This window comes from Nematostella vectensis, chromosome 5, assembly GCF_932526225.1.
Source record: "Nematostella vectensis chromosome 5, jaNemVect1.1, whole genome shotgun sequence".
NCBI classification, from domain to species: Eukaryota; Metazoa; Cnidaria; class Anthozoa; order Actiniaria; family Edwardsiidae; genus Nematostella; species Nematostella vectensis.
Window position 1 is genome coordinate 7,003,526 of NC_064038.1, and position 19,394 is coordinate 7,022,919.

Here is a 19,394-nt window from a genome sequence, read left to right on the forward strand (position 1 = left end):
TGTTGTTCTTGTTATATCAAGCAAAGTAGCCAATAACGAGTTAATGTTCTCACGGCAATCTACGATTGTGCTTGTGCAGAAGGGAAGTAGCCCATAGAGGGTTATTGTTCTAACGGCAATCAACAGTTTACATTGAGTTAACTGACAGCTCATCAGTGGTTGGACAGAGTGATATTTGTTTTCTCTTGCTACAAAGTAGCGAAGCAGCCCATTTAAAGTCACTATTCTCACGGTAGTCGCCGATTTTCCAGCTACCGATTTTTCAAACTACTTCAGTCACCTGGAGCAAGTCAGTAATGAAAAAGAAACTCCGTCCCACCGGCGACCAGCAACAACGGCACATTTACCCTAGGGACTCCCACGCAAAAGGTAAAACCTTTAAAAGAAAAAGTCGACAACAACGCAGATTTATGTTTTTTAGAACGATATTTCGGCTGGCCAATACCTGCCTTCTTAGGCTTCAGGTTATAAATGAGTTACAATGGCATGTTACAGCTAGTATATGTACAAAGTTCATTGATGATTAACTAACAAAAGGTAAAAATAGTAATTGAGTAAGGGGTGACTTATGGAAGATGGTAAATAGGGTGGTGTGGATTACAAAGTAGCTAAACGGTTTCTTCACATATGTTTGTGTATTAAAAAAAAATAAAATAAAAATAACCCGGTCCGCCGAGGTCTGGTCCGCGTAGGTCCTGTCTTCATTTTACAAAGACCCGATCCCATTATTGATAAAAATTTCTGCAGTAATCAAGCAGTGCTCATGCGCACACAACTAATATGCAGATAAACGTAACGTATACAATTTTTACTCTTACGCCTAAGTTCTTTACCAAATCATCAGATGTTTTTGAAAATAGACAAACAAGACATGACATCGCCTTTTTTAAAATATGATTTTCTAATAAAGAAAGACTAGGACTCAAAACGGTATGTTCTTATCGGGATTAGGATACCTGTGGAAAGTCACGCATTTTCATCTGGCAGACCGCTGATCAGTTGTTGTCATCTGAAACCAGACTCGTGTTGTAGTACTTGACCTTTGCATTGAAATTAATCTTACAAATCGGCTTTTTCCCTAGAAACCTCTTGGCAGAAGGTAAGAACTGACGTGCTTGAATACCTTTTACTTCAATTGAGCGTAAAGAAACTTTAAAACCCAAACAAATCCTTCAAAGTTTGCCATTCCGGCAGGCGTTCTGAACTGAATTCTGTACAAAATAGCAAATATTTTTCATTGTAATGTCTTTATTGACTTCCAGTAACTTCCAAGGATGAACCAAGACAATTATACAGCATCTGAGATTAGTATACAGCAAGGGTAGAGTTTATTTTCTGTGATTTTTCTCCTGTACAAACAGGTATGTGTATCTAATAAAGACGGCTGTCAAGAAAATCGCGTGTTATTTGAGCTCGACATGGGGTTGCGTTCGGCTTCATTATAATTCGGGAATTTGATTCCCCCAATTTTTTATTTGCTGAATCGAAAGAAATAACACCAATGTTTGCTCAAAGTGCAAAATTTCTGCGAAAATCCATGTACCATCGGTTTTATAAGCCCCTAATTTAAGCTATTATTCAAGTCGATATTTTTTATGGACATGTTTAGACAGCAATAAAATATACTTTTTTTTGCCGGAAAAAGTAAAGAAACCACTCGATTTATACCTTATCAACTCCTTTTTAAGGATCTGTATCGCTATTTTTAATTCCGCGTATATTTAAAGAATATTTTGCGATTTTTTACGAAAGGTGAAAAATGCCCCCAAATCGGCGATTTTATAGGCAAAATCGTAAATTCGGAATTTCTCGAAAAATATTTATTGTATGTAACTAAAACTTTTTAAACATGATAAGAGAACCAGGGGCTAACTTTAAACCAATTTTGAGCGATTTTGAAATTTCTTATTTGGAACTCCTCAGTTGAATCTAATGGACTGGTGCACTAATAATTCATAATAATTTCTCTACACGTCCGCACACGTCGATTTTTTTTAAGATGCTGTTTGTTCATCCCATCCGCAGACCAAGTTTCCCTCAGGCGGGGCACAACTACTGGCGTGTTCGGAGATCTTGGCATGACTAAAGCTTTTCTTCTACTTTGATTTCGCTCCGTTACATCTTAATGAGAATTAGTGCAGATCCTCGACAATTTGCTCAAAAACGCTGCTGGCATTGTAGCCTTTTTTTAAAATCAAATACACTCGAGCCAATATTCCCAGCTTGTAAGTACAAGTTCGTGACAGATATATCCTTTAAATTCTCACTTTCAAACGGCAATTTGACTGGCAAAAAATATATAAATATATAAGAACCTCCCCCAAGAGATGTGAAAACATCAGACACCACTCCCCCGGACATGGGAAAAATACTAGGACCCTCCCACAAAAAATCAGAGCCCTTCCCCCGCTAGATAATCACACGTCCTCAATGGTAATAAAAAAATAAAATTCAATGCTGTAGCTGTACATTTACGTCTATTTTCAAATCAAATTTCCACTTTTTTAATCCAAGCATTTCACATGATAAAAAGTATTTGGGTTTACAACCTTGTATGAAACTTCAAGTGGAATGGATTTACTTGGTATTCGCCATTAGTTAACGCGATGCAACGGTACTGCATTTTTACACGCGCTGGTATCTGGGAGGGTTCCCTACGCTTGATTAGTTGAGGGGCGCGCCACGGGAGTATACGGGTAGTATGAAGGTGGTGAAAGAGCAATTGCTTATTCAAATGTGAAAGAGAAGTGCAATTTATGCTGCCGCGGCCTCTTTCCGGCATTTTGGCGTAAAGTCTCACATTTAGTATCACTGTTATCAAATAACTGTATAAATAAAAGTTACTATAGTCTAGACAGACAAGTGTTAGACAAATATTACCAGAATACCAACAGCGGTAATCCTTGAACCATTAACAGCTGAAAATACTCCACCTGCTTACGTATATATTTTTGCCATCAATGTTTTAATACAACAGGTATGTTATTGAAAAATGATAAAAAGTGATTAGTTATCTTTTAAACGGCAATTTGACTGGCAAAAAAAATATATCAATATATAAGAACCTCCCCAAAGAGATGTTAAAACATCAGACACCACCCCCCTGGACATAGGAAAAATACTAGGACCCTCCCACAAAAAATCAGAGCCCTTCCCCCGCTAGATAATCACACGTCCTCAATGGTAATAAAAAATAAAATTCAATGCTGTAGCTGTACATTTACGTCTATTTTCAAATCAAATTTCCACTTTTTTAATCCAAGCATTTCACATGATAAAAAGTATTTGGGTTTACAACCTTGTATGAAACTTCAAGTGGAATGGATTTACTTGGTATTCGCCATTAGACGCTCTGGTATCTGGAAGGGTTCCCTACGCTTGATTAGTTGAGGGGCGCGCCACGGGAGTATACGGGTAGTATGAAGGTGGTGAAAGAGCAATTGCTTATTCAAATGTGAAAGAGAAGTGCAATTTATGCTGCCGCGGCCTTTTTCCGGCATTTTGGCGTAAAGTCTCACATTTAGTATCACTGTTATCAAATAACTGTATAAATAAAAGTTACTATAGTCTAGACAGACAAGTGTTAGACAAATATTACAAGAATACCAACAGCGGTAATCCTTGAACCATTAACAGCTGAAAATACTCCACCTGCTTACGTATATGATATTTTTGCCATCAATGTTTTAATACAACAGGTATGTTATTGAAAAATAAAAAAAAGTGATTAGTTATCTTGAAGTGACTGCACTTTTGTCAGTTAGCTGACAGAGGTAAGGGTAGATCATATTTGAATAACATTCCTTGAAAAATAATGACTATAATTCCATCTTTAACAGGAAAAATGCGAGTCCTCCTTGTGGTTTATGTTGCCCTTTTCGTGACAAGTAAGTAAATATTTGTGCGTGAACTGTTTTGTTTTGTTAATAATTATCGCGATCCAGAATGTGAAAAGAAATTAAAATTTACATTCATTTATTGCAACAAATGGTTGGTGTAGTTTTTAAACTTTGACGCGCACTTCTTTTTTACTTTTTTACTTTTCTCTTGTTCATCAGCTTCATAGTAAAACAGTTTTCAACTAATCTCCTGGCCATGTAAAGCCTTTATCAAATTTCGATTATTCGAAATAAAGCGCTTGGATTCTTTTTATGTTTCTTTATTTCTTTTGTTTTTGAATGGATATAACATGAATTTAGCGAGTAAAATTGATTATTTCGGACTGCCGGACCGTTAGTCAGTTTTTTTTTTCAGGACCCATCCAGCTTCCGGACTCTAACGCTTCAGTCACCTTGATTTTTTTAATCTGTGCTGTTTCCAGAAAACGCCAGCTCTAACCTCGCCCGTAAAGATCTCGGACTGAAGCCACTTTTGAGGAATACCGCTGGCGCTAGGCGTGGCGCGGTAATGGCACAGGTCGGGGCTGCAGGGGCAGAAAAAGCCAAGGAAGTACTTTCAGAGGCTATCGACAATCAACTGAAAATCGTTGATGAGCAGCAAAAAAGGGCTGAGAATTTCCTGAAACAAAAGGTATAGCCTCCTGAGCTTTTGGGCTCCCTGTGCACTTCCTGAAATAAAAGGTATTGCCTCCTATGCTTTTGGGCTTCCAGTGCCGTTTTTGAAATAAACAAAAGGTATAGCCTCCTACGCTTTTGGGCTCCCTGTGCACTTCCTGAAATAAAAGGTATAGCCTCCTATGCTTTTGGGCTTCCTGTGCCGTTTTTGAAATAAACAAAAGGTATAGCCTCTTATGCTTTTGGGCTCCCTGTGCACTTCCTGAAATAAAAAGTATAGCCTCCTATGCTTTTGGGCTTCCTGTGCCGTTTTCGAAATAAACGAAAGGTATAGCCTCCTACGCTTTTGGGCTCCCTGTGCACTTCCTGAAATAAAAGGTATAGCCTCCTATGCTTTTGGGCTTCCTGTGCCGTTTTTGAAATAAACAAAAGGTATAGCCTCTTATGCTTTTGGGCTCCCTGTGCACTTCCTGAAATAAAAAGTATAGCCTCCTATGCTTTTGGGCTACCTGTGCCGTTTTTTAAATAAACAAAAGGTATAGCCTCCTACGTTTTTGGGCTCCCTGTGCACTTCCTGAAATAAAAGGTATAGCCTCCTATGCTTTTGGGCTTCCTGTGCCGTTTTTGAAATAAACAAAAGGTATAGCCTCTTATGCTTTTGGGCTCCCTGTGCACTTCCTTATACATAAGGTATAGCCTCTTACGCTTTTGGGCTCCCTGTGCACTTCCTGATACATAAGGTATAGCCTCCTATACCCGACACTAAAAGGACGGATGAGTAGGAGGCCATTTGCAAATTTCGAGACATTTACCATAAACCTTTGATATGTAATCTGTTGTCATCCATAGTCTCCCGTGCTTGTAAATGAACGGAAATGAACGTAGACAACATAGAACATAGACAACAGAGAACATCAAATACCGACAACAAAACTCAATACAGATTGACTTGCCCTTTCTCGACAAATATAGAATAATTGAACTCACCAGGCTGACAATTTACAGGGCTACTTGAATGCATTGAAAACTGTCGGGCATTTAGTCTATCGGGAACCTTTCCCGACTGTCGGTTTCGGGTATATAGCCACAATAGCAAGCTATTGTTTTAACTACAACGCTCATTTGATTAAAAGAAACAAACGGTGCTGTAAGCACACAAAAATACCAAACATTTATAAGACAGCTAGATTTGCGATCTATCGTAATTTTGGCTTTTAGAAAAAAAGCAGATGCGTCTTCGCGAATAATTCTCAAACTGTCAAGTAACAGTTTTCGCAGAAGCCTTTTTTTCGCGTAATGAATAAATGAAGAATATAGTTTTATTTGTAAAAATTAAAAATGACTAAAACTTTTACCATAGATATCATTGGACATTAAACCCGGTATGGGCTGGAAGAACGATGACATGTTCGCCCCACCCGGAGTGCATTATGGGATTGGCCTTTCGAGTGATGATGACGATAAGAGTGGAGACTCAGAAAAAGTGGACCAGCCCCCATACACTTACGCTAACGGCTTTGTTGGACCCGCTCTCATGAATGGGTGCTTCGGAAGCGGTTATAAACCTGGAGATCCGTGTTACACTGCCAAAGAAACTACGAAACAATGTCGGGTAAGTATGAAAGATGACTTACAGAGGTTTTAAACGATATATTTAACAAGAAATATTTGCTCACGATATATGTCTTCGTCCCTTTTCCTGAGAAGCCCCCCCCCCCCCCCCCCCCCCCCATAGCTTGAATGATGATTCTGGTAATATGAATTATCCAGAGACCATTTTATTTTTCTGAGCCTATGGGAGAGTCTTTGTGTTTTGAGGTTTTAAAGTCCATATAACCTTTCAGAGTTGATAGACTCTGTCAATTCTTTATATTTGCATCTTCCAAATGGTATGTGGTTCGTATGGACCCTATAAAACACGCGTTCGCGCGAATAACTCAAATCTGTAATATTGAGGTATTTTGGTCAACCTTCGGAAAAAAGGCCGTGAACTGAAAGGCCCGGGTCTAGTCATTTGTGACGTAGATCGAGATGTCAACCACCAAATTACACGAGTAAACATATGCGCACGCTAAACCGGTTCCCATCTTCATGTCTTCTTAGTTATTGCTGATGAACGTTGTGTGGTTACAACTTCTAGCGTCATCTTTATATCTCAACCTGGTAGTCAAATGATTACTTAACTTCAGAAAACAAATCTGCTAAATTTAGCAGATATTTTTTAGTCTTTGAATTGTTTTTGAATTGTACTCGCGCGCTGCGTTCGCAATCTCGCGCTGTTTTTGAAACCTACAACAAAACGATATTTTCTTTTCTCGCATACAATTCTCGACTTTAAATTATTCTTCGCATTATTGTTGGTAGCATTGCAATAGAAAACAATTCGCCAATATTCTGTGGTATTGCCGTCTCTGAATTTTAAAGGATTTAAGGAAAATACGTTGTTTCAGATTTTCCCGCCAAAACTTGGAATTATTCACTCGATTCAATCTCCTTTTGCGCGGCCAGGAAAATTTTCAAAGATTCAATTCCCTTTTCAGAATTTGAAAGTTTATCTATGCTTTGTTTTGGCAAGATTGATATAAGTGAAAGGTTTTAAGAACTTCAACAAGAAACAAAAAGCCCTCCCGCGTTTAATTAAAGTCAAATGCCATATAATACCTGTCCCGATTTGGAGTGCTGTGAAGAGATACTGCAGATTGTGGGATCTAGAGAAAGTTTCCTGCAATATTATCAGGAACACTACGCAATTATCACGGACTGGCATTTAAAACAATTATATCTATGGTATTTAAGTACCAATATGTTGCACATAGGATATGATTGACGGGGCTGCGTTTATCGGTGTTGGGTTTGACGGCAAAGGGGAGTTCAGCCCTGAGTCCAGGAAGATGAGCATCATACAGAGGAGTTGTGGAGGACATTCCTAGTAAGTAACACCAGGAGCGGATCTAGGGAGAGGGTTTAGGGGTTTGCCCCACCCCCCCACCCCCTCTTGGGCTGCCAGAAAGCCATATGTAGCAAAAAAAAAAACCCTTCCCCCCCCCCCCCCCCTTGGACCCAGGTTGGTTGTGGTGGGAAGGTGTTCAAGTCAAAAAAGATAAGTATTATATAAAGGAGCTGTAAAGACATTCCTAGTGAGTTACAACATGAGCGGATCTAGCTTTTGGCTCAAACGGGGATGGCCATAATGTAAATAAGAGGGGAGTATCGTAGACTTTTGCACCTGACAGATAACACAAATTTCTTTTTTCAAAGGGGGGGGGGCGTCTTTTTTATCTATCAACATACATGTCACAGAAAGGTTGTCTGTTTGCTTTAAAAATACATCTTTCCCAATAATTGCGATCGGGCTTCTTTCAATCATAATCTGTCCGTTCGTTCGTTCATTGATTTTCCCCTTTCCAGCTACGATGACGACCAGGTGCCAGATACGATGAACGTCCACGGTATCTACGACACGTCCGCCCATATGTACACGTTCTCATCACGATCCGAGTATCAGAGTTACCTGCAGAAGGAAGCTGGAGTGTCGGGGTCTTTCTTTGGATTTTACGCAGGAGTCAAGAAAGCCTGGGGCAGTTCGACGAGCTCCAATACACAGCAATATCTGTCCGTGTTTGACATCGATGTTACAAGGTATTCATCATTAACATCGCCATTACTATCATAATCAACAACATTATCGTCATCATGATTAATATCATCACGATGATGAACACCGTAAGGGAGGTGGGGAGGGGCACGTAGCAGGGGGGAGTTTGTGTATCGTGCTTACCCAACCCCCCCCCCCCGTCCTCCTCCCCGCCGTATATTTCTCGGCCAGCTATAGTCTGATGACAAGTTCTAAATCGTCTGTGCTGGCAATTAAAAACTCGCCTCCGACACAGGAATATGCTCGTTTGCTCGAGATTGTATCCGTTGAAATGAGATCCTAGGCTTGTTGCTACTTGCTCTGTTTGGCACACAGAAAAATCAGACAACAAGAAAACATAACTTCCTCAATATTTTTCAAAGAATGCCTTGATCGTTTTTGTCTGCCTTGATCATTTTTGTCTGCCTTTATTCTCTTTCAGATATGAGATTTTCAAAGACGAAGTCAAGCCCGCAGACCTCAGCCAGGCCTTTCTACACGAATTTTTGCATCTGCCCGAATCCTATTTCCATCCTGGTGCAGCTAGGGCATTTCGTGAGTATTACTACGTATTAACAAAAGTCTATAAGTGAGTTGAAATATAAGACTTCAAGCTGTCGCCACTTGAAACGCCACAACCGCGACTGCTTGGGTTCAAAAGGCCACTACAGCTAGAAGCAAAATTAATTGAAAACTACCGTCATGCAGCGCGAACTTCATTTGGTGCAGTGCGCGCACTGCATTCTGGTAGTTTAAGTATGTTTCTATAGTAATGCGCGCGCAAGCTTAAAGCTGAAATGGACTAATGAAACATGGGACTGCATGTAATTCTGCAGTAAATGTATAATACGATATCTTAAATACAGGAAAAAATGCCTTGAAACGGCCTTTTACGCCCCCTCCTGTTAATAATCCTGGCTACGCCGATGTACAAACCTTTATAATGCACATCTTGAGAATCATGAGAAAATTTGACGGTCTGATAAACCCAAGTTTAGTTAAAACTGCATTGGCAAATTTTTACCAAATAACTTCTAGAGCCGTAGATTTTAAACCGCTCCCTTTAAAAACAATAAAGTGCAATTGAGTCTGCTACTTTAAAGGGACAGCGTCGTGGTACTGCGCATGTCTGGAATCAGGATTTTAATTGTCTACAAACAGTTGAACTTTAAGATATCCATGCCTTGTTAAAATAAGATACAATATTGTATTGAAAACTTTGTTTATTGACAGTTTGTGGTCACTTCCTTTGAATTCAAGTCTCACACATATACCAAAGTCTCATAGGTCAATATTAAAATTTGACTGAAATTCATTGTGTCCTGGCCGGAGAGCTATTGCAAAGCTCTTTCCATGACACTGCTACTTTAAGTTTGTTGCTTACACATTGCAGAGGACTTCATTCTTCGCTGGGGGACTCACTATGTCAAGTCTGCAAAGTTCGGTGGGCAGCTCGAGTTCAGGAAGACTCTCCAAGGCACCTCAATAGCATCAAAGCAGGCTGCGTCGGTTGTAATGGAAGCGGAGTACAAAGGCCTGTTTATGAGCGCTGGTGCTAAGTACTCATCTAAAGAAGGGGAGGACAAAAAGTCAGAGCATAAATACTCCGCATCGTCCATTGCTGTCAAGGGTGGAAGTCAAGAAATCGCCGCGATTCTGTCAGATGAGGGCACGCCAGCGTTCAAGAATGAGCTGAAGGTGAATTAAAGATCTGACTCAGTTACCCTACTTTCGCTTACCTCACCCCAACCTTCAATCTAACATTTAACATAACCTAACCTTACCATCATCATTAGCCTGACCTCACCCTGACCTTATTTCTCACCTCACCCTTTTCTTTATCCTACCCTACAAACTATACTTTACCTCCACCTTAAGCCTCACGTGAAACCTCAACTTTACCCATAACTTATCCTTACTTTTACCCTGACCTTCAACCTAACATTCAACACAACCTACCCTCACCATCTTTATTACCCTCACTTCATCCCGACCGTTACTCTCCTACCCTTACCCTTACACTTATCCTCACCTACAAACTCTGCTTTACCTCCACCTCAAGCCTCAACTTCAAACCTCAACTTAACCCTCACCTGCAACCTCATCTTTACCCTTATCCCATTACCTTTACCCTCATCTCACCCTCAAATTAAAGTTTACCATCACTACAAACTCTGCTTTACCACCACCTCAACCCACACCCTTAAACCTCAACTTAATCCTCAACTGCAACCTCATCTTCACCCTTATCCCATTACCTTTACCCTCATCTCACCCTCACATTAAAGTTTATCATCACCTACAAACTCTGGTTTACCTTTAATCATCACCTTAACCCTCACTTTTACTGTCACCTTCAACCTCACCTTTACTCTCACCTAATTTTTTACTCTCGCCTTACCCTTAACATCATCCTACCTTATTTTCTCCATTTTTAGGCATGGTTAGCCAGTATCCCCAAATATCCCAAAGCTTACAAGTTCCGTTTAGGGAGCATCACAGAGCTTGTTAATTTCCGCGCTGGCGAGTTGTTCCCCGAGGAGTACACAGAAGGATGCGATAAGGCCTTTTTGAGTATGGAGGGTGAGAAGGTCTTTTACGAAAAAGACGGTAAGAACGGAAAAGAGAAGATTTACTGTGACTTCAAGAGTCGCAAAGAGCTGGAAGAAAAGCTTAGAAGAAAAAGAAAAAGTCTGGAGCGAGCAATTGATGTCTATATGGATGAGGTCTCTACGTTTTTCCTTGATTTATCTTTTCCCTTTTTCTATTAAATTCCTGAAAAAAGTCTAATTTGCTGTCTATTTTTGTTATTTCATTCCATAGGGCCCTAGTTTAACTTCCGATATCACTGTCGGTCCCGGTCCCCCGGCATGCGAGCTCGGTCTTGGTGGTCCTACTGAAGTGAAAACGCATCCCACATGGACACAACTTACTGACGGAACAACCATCGCGGAGCTCGAGTTTGACATGCGCGAGCCTCTTTACGGGAACCACGCGCCTATTGCAAAGGACGCGAAAAGGCTGATTAAATTCAGGTACTGTTGGGTATTATTGTCATGATAAGTCAGAATCAGATCTAGCAATGATGTACAATGTTAGCTCTTGTTTGTGGGAATGACCATACGTAGTCCATGCAAGAAAATAGAAATTTATCCTCCTCTTTAATTTCCAGGAATAATAAATGGTATACGAGTGATGAAACTGGAAGATTTGTTTTGTACAACGCCTATCCTAGCCCCACTTCAAATACAGAAGACAAGAACGTAATAAACGTACTTGGTATGGAGCTTGTTTACAATCAGAACACTGGTCTACTCAAGAAGGAAGACAAAGACAGCCCAATAGCAATGTTGCGATGGCCAAGAAAGGGAAAACAGAGTGATGAGACTGCAGGTGATGTTGCTGATGACACGAAAAAGAAGAAAGACGCCGTGACTAGGAAAGAGGACCCACTGTGGCCCTGCAACGTACAATGGCTGAACGAGAACATGATCAAAAGGACGCCCCAAGGGTCGTGTATACATTTCGCAGCATCGAGTGAAGGACCGATCTACGTCGTGTTCTCATTGAACCCGAGCAACAAGAACACGTGGTACCACGTGAGAATTGGCCCCAAAGATGTGATCATCTTCAAGGTAAGGAGCTCTTAGGGAGAACAGCGTTTTTTGCTTGTGCTGTTCCAACTGCAAATATTTGCCAATGAACATGAAACATTCGACTTGATTCATGCATGCAGGGTAACGTGAAATAACGGTGTTTTCCCCCAATAACAGATTGGAATAAAGGTTTTTTCTTTATATAAGAAGTTGCACAGGCCATACCGAAGACGCCATCTTGTTATGTTCTGGCCGCGCGCGAGCTGGAAAGGAGGAGAGGCCAAAAAAAAATCAAAACGATCCATTTCTTTTTAACAAAGCAACCAATCAAAATTCGCAGATACGGTATTGCTGTCAATTATCTGCTGATAGATATTCTGTGTTTTAGAGGGCATCACATGATACCGTCATGGTACTGCAATTTGCAATGCAAACACCTCTTGCTTAAGCGATTTTCTGGGCGCCCTGCATACAGTAAAGTGATCGTATTCCACATCTATATGTGCGACTTTTGTTAGCATGGAATTTGAACGGTTTTGTTATTATCACTGTTTTTGACTATTTTACATTATTTTTTGTAGTTTTTAAATTGTAGGGCGTGTATTTATCTAGAAGTAGTCTCCAAAGTATGGTGGAATACTACTTTCCTTAATAGATAATCACACTCTTTGATACTACAGTATCATGCCACAGTATCTAGAACTTGCAGAGTTTATTTATTGTTTTCTTTATTCTTTTACAGAAAGGTGTTGCAAAAACTGGAACAACCCACAAGAACGCCCTTGGGCTTGGGGACGCGGCTCTGTTCCAGTCGTACTTCGTGTGTCTGAAGGAGGGCGAGGGTAGCACGGTTATCGAGTACGGGAAATCCTACGGCAGCACAGACAGAGGGGACGTGTATTTATCACTGGTGGACACGAAAAATCCCGTCGAGGTTGCATTCTATGCTTTTGGGAATGGGGAAAGGATGCTACACGTAAGAACCCGAGAAAAAACTGACTAGTAAGGCAGAAATTAAAGAAAGTAAATCTATAGCGCAAAATACAATCGCAAGACATGATCAAATGCGCTTCACATGTGACTGACTTTAGTCGTCAGTGGGTAGATACGGACTGCGTCAAGCAGAGTAATCTTTGTCACTGAAGATTGTAGCACCGACCACGTCCCCAGTGTTTCTTTTACGTTTCCCAATACAGGTATTTAACAGAGAGACGGGGACCTCAGATGTATCGTCCCTTTCAGAAAAGACGGATGTATTTACAATGCCCAATGTATAGAGAAAGGTTCTTACACCTCTTAAAAAATCATAACCTGACTTGGTTTCGAACGTTGGACCCCTTGCATGAAAGACAAAGCCCATACCACTGAGCTACCTCGCCACTCTCGCAGACAGACAGACAGACAGACAAACAGACAGACAGACAGACGGACGGACGGACGGACGGACGGACGGACGGACCGACACGAAATTTGTACCGTCTAACCTTAGTGTCTTTTCACATGTAGGTTAGCAACGTCAATGTGGTTGAGAAGCGCGCCTTGCTGCAGGCAAAATGTAAAGGGATTACGCACAAAGACCCCGAAGGGAAGAGTCCTTTTTGCATTTCCAAATCTTGCCACTTGCTATGTGACCCCATCATGGGTAAGAGCAGGTCATGTCTTGTGAGATACAACCATTTGACTGCATACAGCAGGGGAATTGACTGGTACGCGTTATTTCTAGACGAGGAATGGCTGGATTTCGCGGCTGGCGCGCAACAACGAATGAAGCTGGATATTACAATAAATCGAAACAAAGAAACAAAGAAAAGAGTTTCTTTGTTTCGATTTATTGTAATATCCAGCTTCATTCGTTGTTGCGCGCCAGCCGCGAAATCCAGCCATTCCTCGTCTAGAAATAACGCGTACCAGTCAATTCCCCTGCTGTATGCAGTCAAATGGTTTATGACGCGACAGTGAAAACACGAAAGCCATCGATTGCTTTAGACGGCTGATTGATTACGCGCTATTCCAAAACGAGACGAGGATTGTAGATTCGCCGTAGCACAGCAACAATGCTGCTTTAAAGTTTATCTCCTTGAACGTTTATCTCCTTGCTATCATCCTCTCATATACTGAAGATCAGTTATAACAAGCTGGAACTGTTTTTCATGCTGGCCAACCGGTTGTCCCATTTCATTGAAGCTTTTATAAATTTTTCTAAACTACCATTATCACAGCGAAATATTAAGTGTGAAAAAAGCATCGATTTCCATCGATATCCTATTTTGATATTCTCGATTGAATATTGTAAATAGAGTATAAAACATCTTAGATCGTTATTTTGTAATTTCATAAATGATTTGTCTTCCTATATTTAGTGTAAACAATACAAAAGATGTGGCTGAGTAGAGCTCTTTAAAAGGTGTGTTGCTTTTCTTTACAGGTTGCACGGAATCAAATAAGCCGTCAAAATGTGGGCGATGCCGCCATGCAAAAAAGGGAGATACATGTGTTTCTACCTGTGACGCTGGTCAAGCACCTTCGGGGACGGAGAGGGAGTGTGTCGGTAAAATTTCTTATGTACTGAAGGGCGGACTGAATCCAACAATTCTACCTCACACCACACGTGTATATATACACCCCAACTCCAAAACCTCCTTGTTGACCCATTAGAACATTGCTCACCGTGATAATCCAGCTAGAACGTTATTTTGTTGCAAAAAAATATTTTCCACATTTACTATTTACATTAAACTTGAAGATTTGATTTGAAAACAACTGCCACATTACTCAATTTAAAATGAAAATTATACAACAAACACTCTGTCTTTTAAAAAGTAATGTTAATCAGTATGCGATAAACCACCCCCACCCCCCATTCACCTCCGATAATTATTTAACAGGCCATAGTCAGTAGAAATTATTCGTTAAAAAAACGTATTGTTATTTTACGTACGTTTGCGTATTTTCTTGTAGTACTTTACGACCTCGTGTTTCCAACCAGAGGCACTACAGATTATGTCAGCGTTAGCATCAAACAAGGAGTGTTTGAAGACGTCACTGTGTCCTACTGGATTAAAAAGAATTGTCCTCGCAGTGAGAGTGTTATCAGCTATGCTGTATCACAGACATCTGGGTCGTTAGCAACAAACGAAATGATCCTTGGCTCTTTCAAGGGTGATGATGATCACGTATTTTCAGTGAAAGGGGATGCATACAAAGATTTTACTGCGAGGCAAGTAACAAGTATTATAATAATAACATTTACACAAATCCATTCCTATATACACCCAGGAAGCCCATGAAATATAGGGCCAACTCCAAAATATCAGAAATGCAAACTAATATCACCAATAAGATAGAATTGACTCTGTTGATAAAATACCAACCTTGATTTTTGACCGATATATTTAAACAAATGCTTACACCTATTTTCAAATGTATGCGGAATCCTGGGTTTCTAATGTTCTATCATTCGACAAGCCTAGTACTTCGTGGGTGTCATAAGCATTCTCATGTTAGAGACGATCTCCCAATCGAGTTCCTAAAGTCAAACTACATGAAGTATATTACTTAACTCTTTTCTCGACTTATCCAGCTAGCCGCTGAAACATGAAAGCGTTTAGCGACGATCTGCGCTGGGGAGTAATTTTCCATCGATATTTAACAGACTTATCTGTTGAAGACACATTACAGGGCACTCTGTGTTGGGAAATCATTCGCATACGTTCCATAAAACGCCATCTGAACACAGGGACGTCAAGAGCCAGGGGTTGCGATGGGTACCTCGAAATTTCGAAAGTCGCGCAAAAATTTCGCAAAGTCTCGAAGTCTCGTTTTTTTTTTTTTTCAAATTTAAGTGGTCTCAGAGCCTCGTTTTTTTCTACCAGGGTCTAAGAGATTTTTAAGGGTTTTTAAGCTCGATCTTGGAGTCTCTGATTTTGTTAAACGCGGGCTGTATTATGTTGTTACCATTCTACGGGTTTCCCCTTCATTTTCAAGTCTCGATTCTTGAGCCTCCGCTCTAAACAGAAACTTAAAGCTGCATTGTCACCAGTTTACTTCCGGTCGATCACGTAACAATCTCCGATGATTTTTAACGGAAAACGCGAAAAATATTTCAAAATATTGAAAGCAGTGCGTCTATTGCAAGTTTCTTCGGGGATGTGATTGATAATTTAGAGCGGATGGCATGTTAAATATCTCGGATTCTAATAGATTCTTTTGTCTTTTAACGGTCGAGGTTTCCGTCGGACCTCCGGAAGTGAACTGGTGATAATGCGGCTTTAAGCTACTGTAGCAAGATTGTATTGTTACTATACTGATTCTTTTTTCAACTGATGTTTATGACATACCTCGAGCAAGTTACCCCAAAACAAGCTCGGGCTCGGTTTTTAAGAGACCGGAAAAGCTCGGGCTCGGATTACGAAATTTGACGGAAAGTCTCGGGCTCAGATATTCTAAAACGCGGGTCTCGGTGCCTCGGCAAGCCCTCGGATTTACCCATGATACCCCTAGAGCCGTGCACGGAGACACAAGAATCCTAGGCGGTCTAATAGAAAGGCGTAATCATCGAGATATAACTCAGGTTTGGTTTCTAACATATATCAATATACAGTTATCAGCATCGGTTGGCAACAACAGACAAGTGCTCTGCAAGTGTCTTCAACAGATGAGGCTTGTAAATATTGATGGAAAATTACTCTCCAGCGCATATCTTCGCAAAAATGTTTTAAACGTATGGTTCATGTCAAGAGAAGAGTATAGCAATATACTTCATGCAGTGTGATGTTAGGAACTCGATTGAGAGATCGTCTCAAATTTGAGAACGGTTATGACATCCACGAAGTGCTAGCCTTGTCGAATGATTATCTGATTATGTCGAATGGCAGAATCGGAAACCCAGGATTCCACATACATTTGAAAATAGGTGTAAATTCAGAACCATTCTCACAAAATTGCTCAATTGAAGATTTGTCAATGAACGCTTCCTCGAGGAGTCGGCACTATCGAAACTTCGAATTCAGCTATATGACTTATGCCAACCTCCAAAAATCTCAAGGCTTGAGAATTTTTTGGGGGAGGGGTGGGGTATATTCATTTTTTGGGGGAGGAGCGGTGGGTTTAACCTTGCAGGCGTTTGCCGTATAGAAAGCTCCACGAACAAATCCACTTATAGATCTCACGAGGGTGTTAGATAAATTGTGCTACGCAAGGGAATTATTGTTTCGAATATCTTAATAGAAAATAGGCAAAATGCCGATTTTTTATTGAATAATTTTTCGGAAGCGAGAAAAATCGCTAAAAAGCTGGAGGTTTGGTGCTCAACGCGGGAGAGCGGGAGAAGGGGTCCAAAATCTTGAGACTCCCGCCTAATGCGCGAGAGTTGACAGGTATGCTTATGTTTTTGTTTTACATTACAGGGCAAAGATGCAGAATGCCCTCTCAGTTGGTAAATGGCACCATTTCACATTCACCTGGCAGGGTAAAACGGGCGAATGGAAAATTTATGTTGACTATAAAGACATCATGAAAGACATCAATACAAGAACATTCAAGTCTGGCCAGAAGCTAAACGGCGGAGGTGAATTTGTGATAGCACAGGAGCAAGATTCAATCGGAGGGGGCTTCGATGCTAGTCAGGCATTCGTTGGTAGCATCACTGCCGTAAACATGTGGGATCGAATCCTTACTATTGCCGAGATCACCGAACACGCGAGTAGTTGTGCTCCGCCTGAGGGAAATTTGGTCAGCTGGAATAAAGTTCTGGAGAGAGTTGTTGAGATGAAAAAGTCGTCTCTAAAGAAGACGTCAACGTGTAAGGCCGTGTAAAGAAGACACAGAATTATTATGAACTATCAGTTTTAGTTATCCTTGTATAAGCTTAACACAAGGGACTCTTAAATTACCACTAGAGTTTCCATTAGAGATATAAAATAATGATAACATAATAAAATGTAATAACAAAATGTCTCTAATCTATACTGTAAAGCGGTTTGTTTCATTCGCTCCAAGTCAGACACCTCCATCCCCACTATACATCAAATTCGCTATCTTTTATAGACTGTAGTTTTCAATTCGTGAATTGGAGGGACATCTCTGTGTCACTTGAACGTGTTGGACGATGATTTGTAGATTCCAGTTAAGCGGTACTTCTTCCCAAGTATAAGAGGCCAACCGGTCACGTGGTCTCGATACTGTTATAGCCCTCGCTAAATATATATCCAAGAGATTCAAGTTAATGATCCATGTGGGCTGCAACACAAGCCCTGGATGGAAATGTTTTTACTTTGATAAAAAAAAACACTTGACCCTATTGGGCCAAGTCTAACCTCTACGCTATTGGACAAGTCAAACCTCTACCCTTTTGGGCCAAGTCAGACCTCTACCCTATTGGACCAAGTCAAACTTCCACCCTATTGGGCCAAGTCAAACTTCCACCCTATTGGGCCAAGTCAAACTTCCACCCTATTGGGCCAAGTCAAACTTTCACCCTATTGGGCCAAGTCGAACCTCTACCCTATTGGGCCAAGTCAAACCTCTACCCTATTGGGGCAAGTAAAACCTCTACCCTATTGGGCCAAGTCGAACCTCTACTTTATTGGTCCAAGTCAAACCTCCACCCTATTGGACCAAGTCAAACTTCCACCCTATTGGGCCAAGTCAATCCTCTACCCTATTGGGCCAAGTCAAACTTCCACCCTATTGGGCCAAGTCAAACTTCCACCCTATTGGGCCAAGTCAAACCTCTACCCTATTGGGCCAAGTCAAACTTCCACCCTATTGGGCCAAGTCAATCCTCTACCCTATTGGGCCAAGTCAAACTTCCATCCTATTGGGCCAAGTCAAACTTCCACCCTATTGGGCCAAGTCAAACCTCTACCCTATTGGGCCAAGTCAAACTTCCACCCTATTGGGCCAAGTCAAACCTCTACCCTATTGGGCCAAGTCAAACTTCCACCCTATTGGGCCAAGTCAATCCTCTACCCTATTGGGCCAAGTCAAACTTCCACCCTATTGGGGCAAGTAAAACCTCTACCCTATTGGGCCAAGTCAAACTTCCACCCTATTGGGCTAAGTCAAACCTCTACCCTATTGGGCCAAGTCAAACTTCCACCCTATTGGGCCAAGTCAATCCTCTACCCTATTGGGCCAAGTCAAACTTCCACCCTATTGGGCCAAGTCAAACTTCCACCCTATTGGGCCAAGTCAAACCTCTACCCTATTGGGCCAAGTCAAACTTCCACCCTATTGGGCCAAGTCAATCCTCTACCCTATTGGGCCAAGTCAAACTTCCACCCTATTGGGCCAAGTCAAACCTGTACCCTATTTACAGGCACAATATTAAAATTTTGGGGATTGTACTATTGTTCTATTTTTTTGTTCTCAATCTCTTAGGGGAGGGTCCTATATTTCTTTCAACAAATATTTCGTGATCAGCCTGTGACCGAGTGAACAACCTGTGATGTGACCGCTATGAAGCCGTAAAGTATAATATGACCTAAGGTTTATCAGAAAAGTCTCCCATATGGGTTGAGCGTGCGTATTGCATTTGTGTCGATCTACTGTTCAATTCGAGTTTTTAGTTTAAAAACAAATAAAGTAAAATGCTAGCAGATTTTCTTTTTCTTTGTTTGAGACCATCACCTGCTGATCCGTGTCTCTGAG

General features: G+C 40.9%; 1 protein-coding gene and 1 long non-coding RNA gene across 2 annotated transcripts; both read left to right on the top strand.

Annotated features, from left to right (window-relative positions):
- Positions 1 to 572: 572 nt before the first annotated feature.
- On the top strand, positions 573 to 1,396 carry LOC125562985. Its single transcript, XR_007308038.1, has 2 exons — positions 573 to 1,099; positions 1,263 to 1,396. It is a non-coding gene; the product is annotated as an uncharacterized LOC125562985 (long non-coding RNA).
- A 2,305-nt stretch (positions 1,397 to 3,701) lies between these two features.
- On the top strand, positions 3,702 to 17,695 carry LOC5501192. The gene is made up of 16 exons (XM_032369519.2): positions 3,702 to 3,773; positions 3,840 to 3,887; positions 4,322 to 4,530; positions 5,875 to 6,126; positions 7,331 to 7,443; positions 7,923 to 8,153; positions 8,591 to 8,703; positions 9,542 to 9,846; positions 10,587 to 10,874; positions 10,972 to 11,183; positions 11,321 to 11,783; positions 12,487 to 12,720; positions 13,251 to 13,386; positions 14,170 to 14,292; positions 14,703 to 14,961; positions 17,150 to 17,695. Exons 2-16 carry the CDS (start codon positions 3,845 to 3,847, stop codon positions 17,556 to 17,558), a joined length of 3,390 nt encoding a protein of 1,129 aa, XP_032225410.2. The 5' UTR covers positions 3,702 to 3,773; positions 3,840 to 3,844; the 3' UTR covers positions 17,559 to 17,695.
- Positions 17,696 to 19,394: the final 1,699 nt, after the last annotated feature.

What these genes read in the sequence shown, in the direction of transcription:
- LOC5501192 (XM_032369519.2), top strand. Translation starts at nt 3,845, where the DNA reads ATGCGAGTCCTCCTTGTGGTTTATGTTGCCCTTTTCGTGACAA. An exon ending in TGTTGCCCTTTTCGTGACAA is followed by an intron (nt 3,888 to 4,321) that starts GTAAGTAAATAT and finishes TGCTGTTTCCAG; the next exon opens with AAAACGCCAGCTCTAACCTC. An exon ending in AGTTGTGGAGGACATTCCTA is followed by an intron (nt 7,444 to 7,922) that starts GTAAGTAACACC and finishes TCCCCTTTCCAG; the next exon opens with CTACGATGACGACCAGGTGC.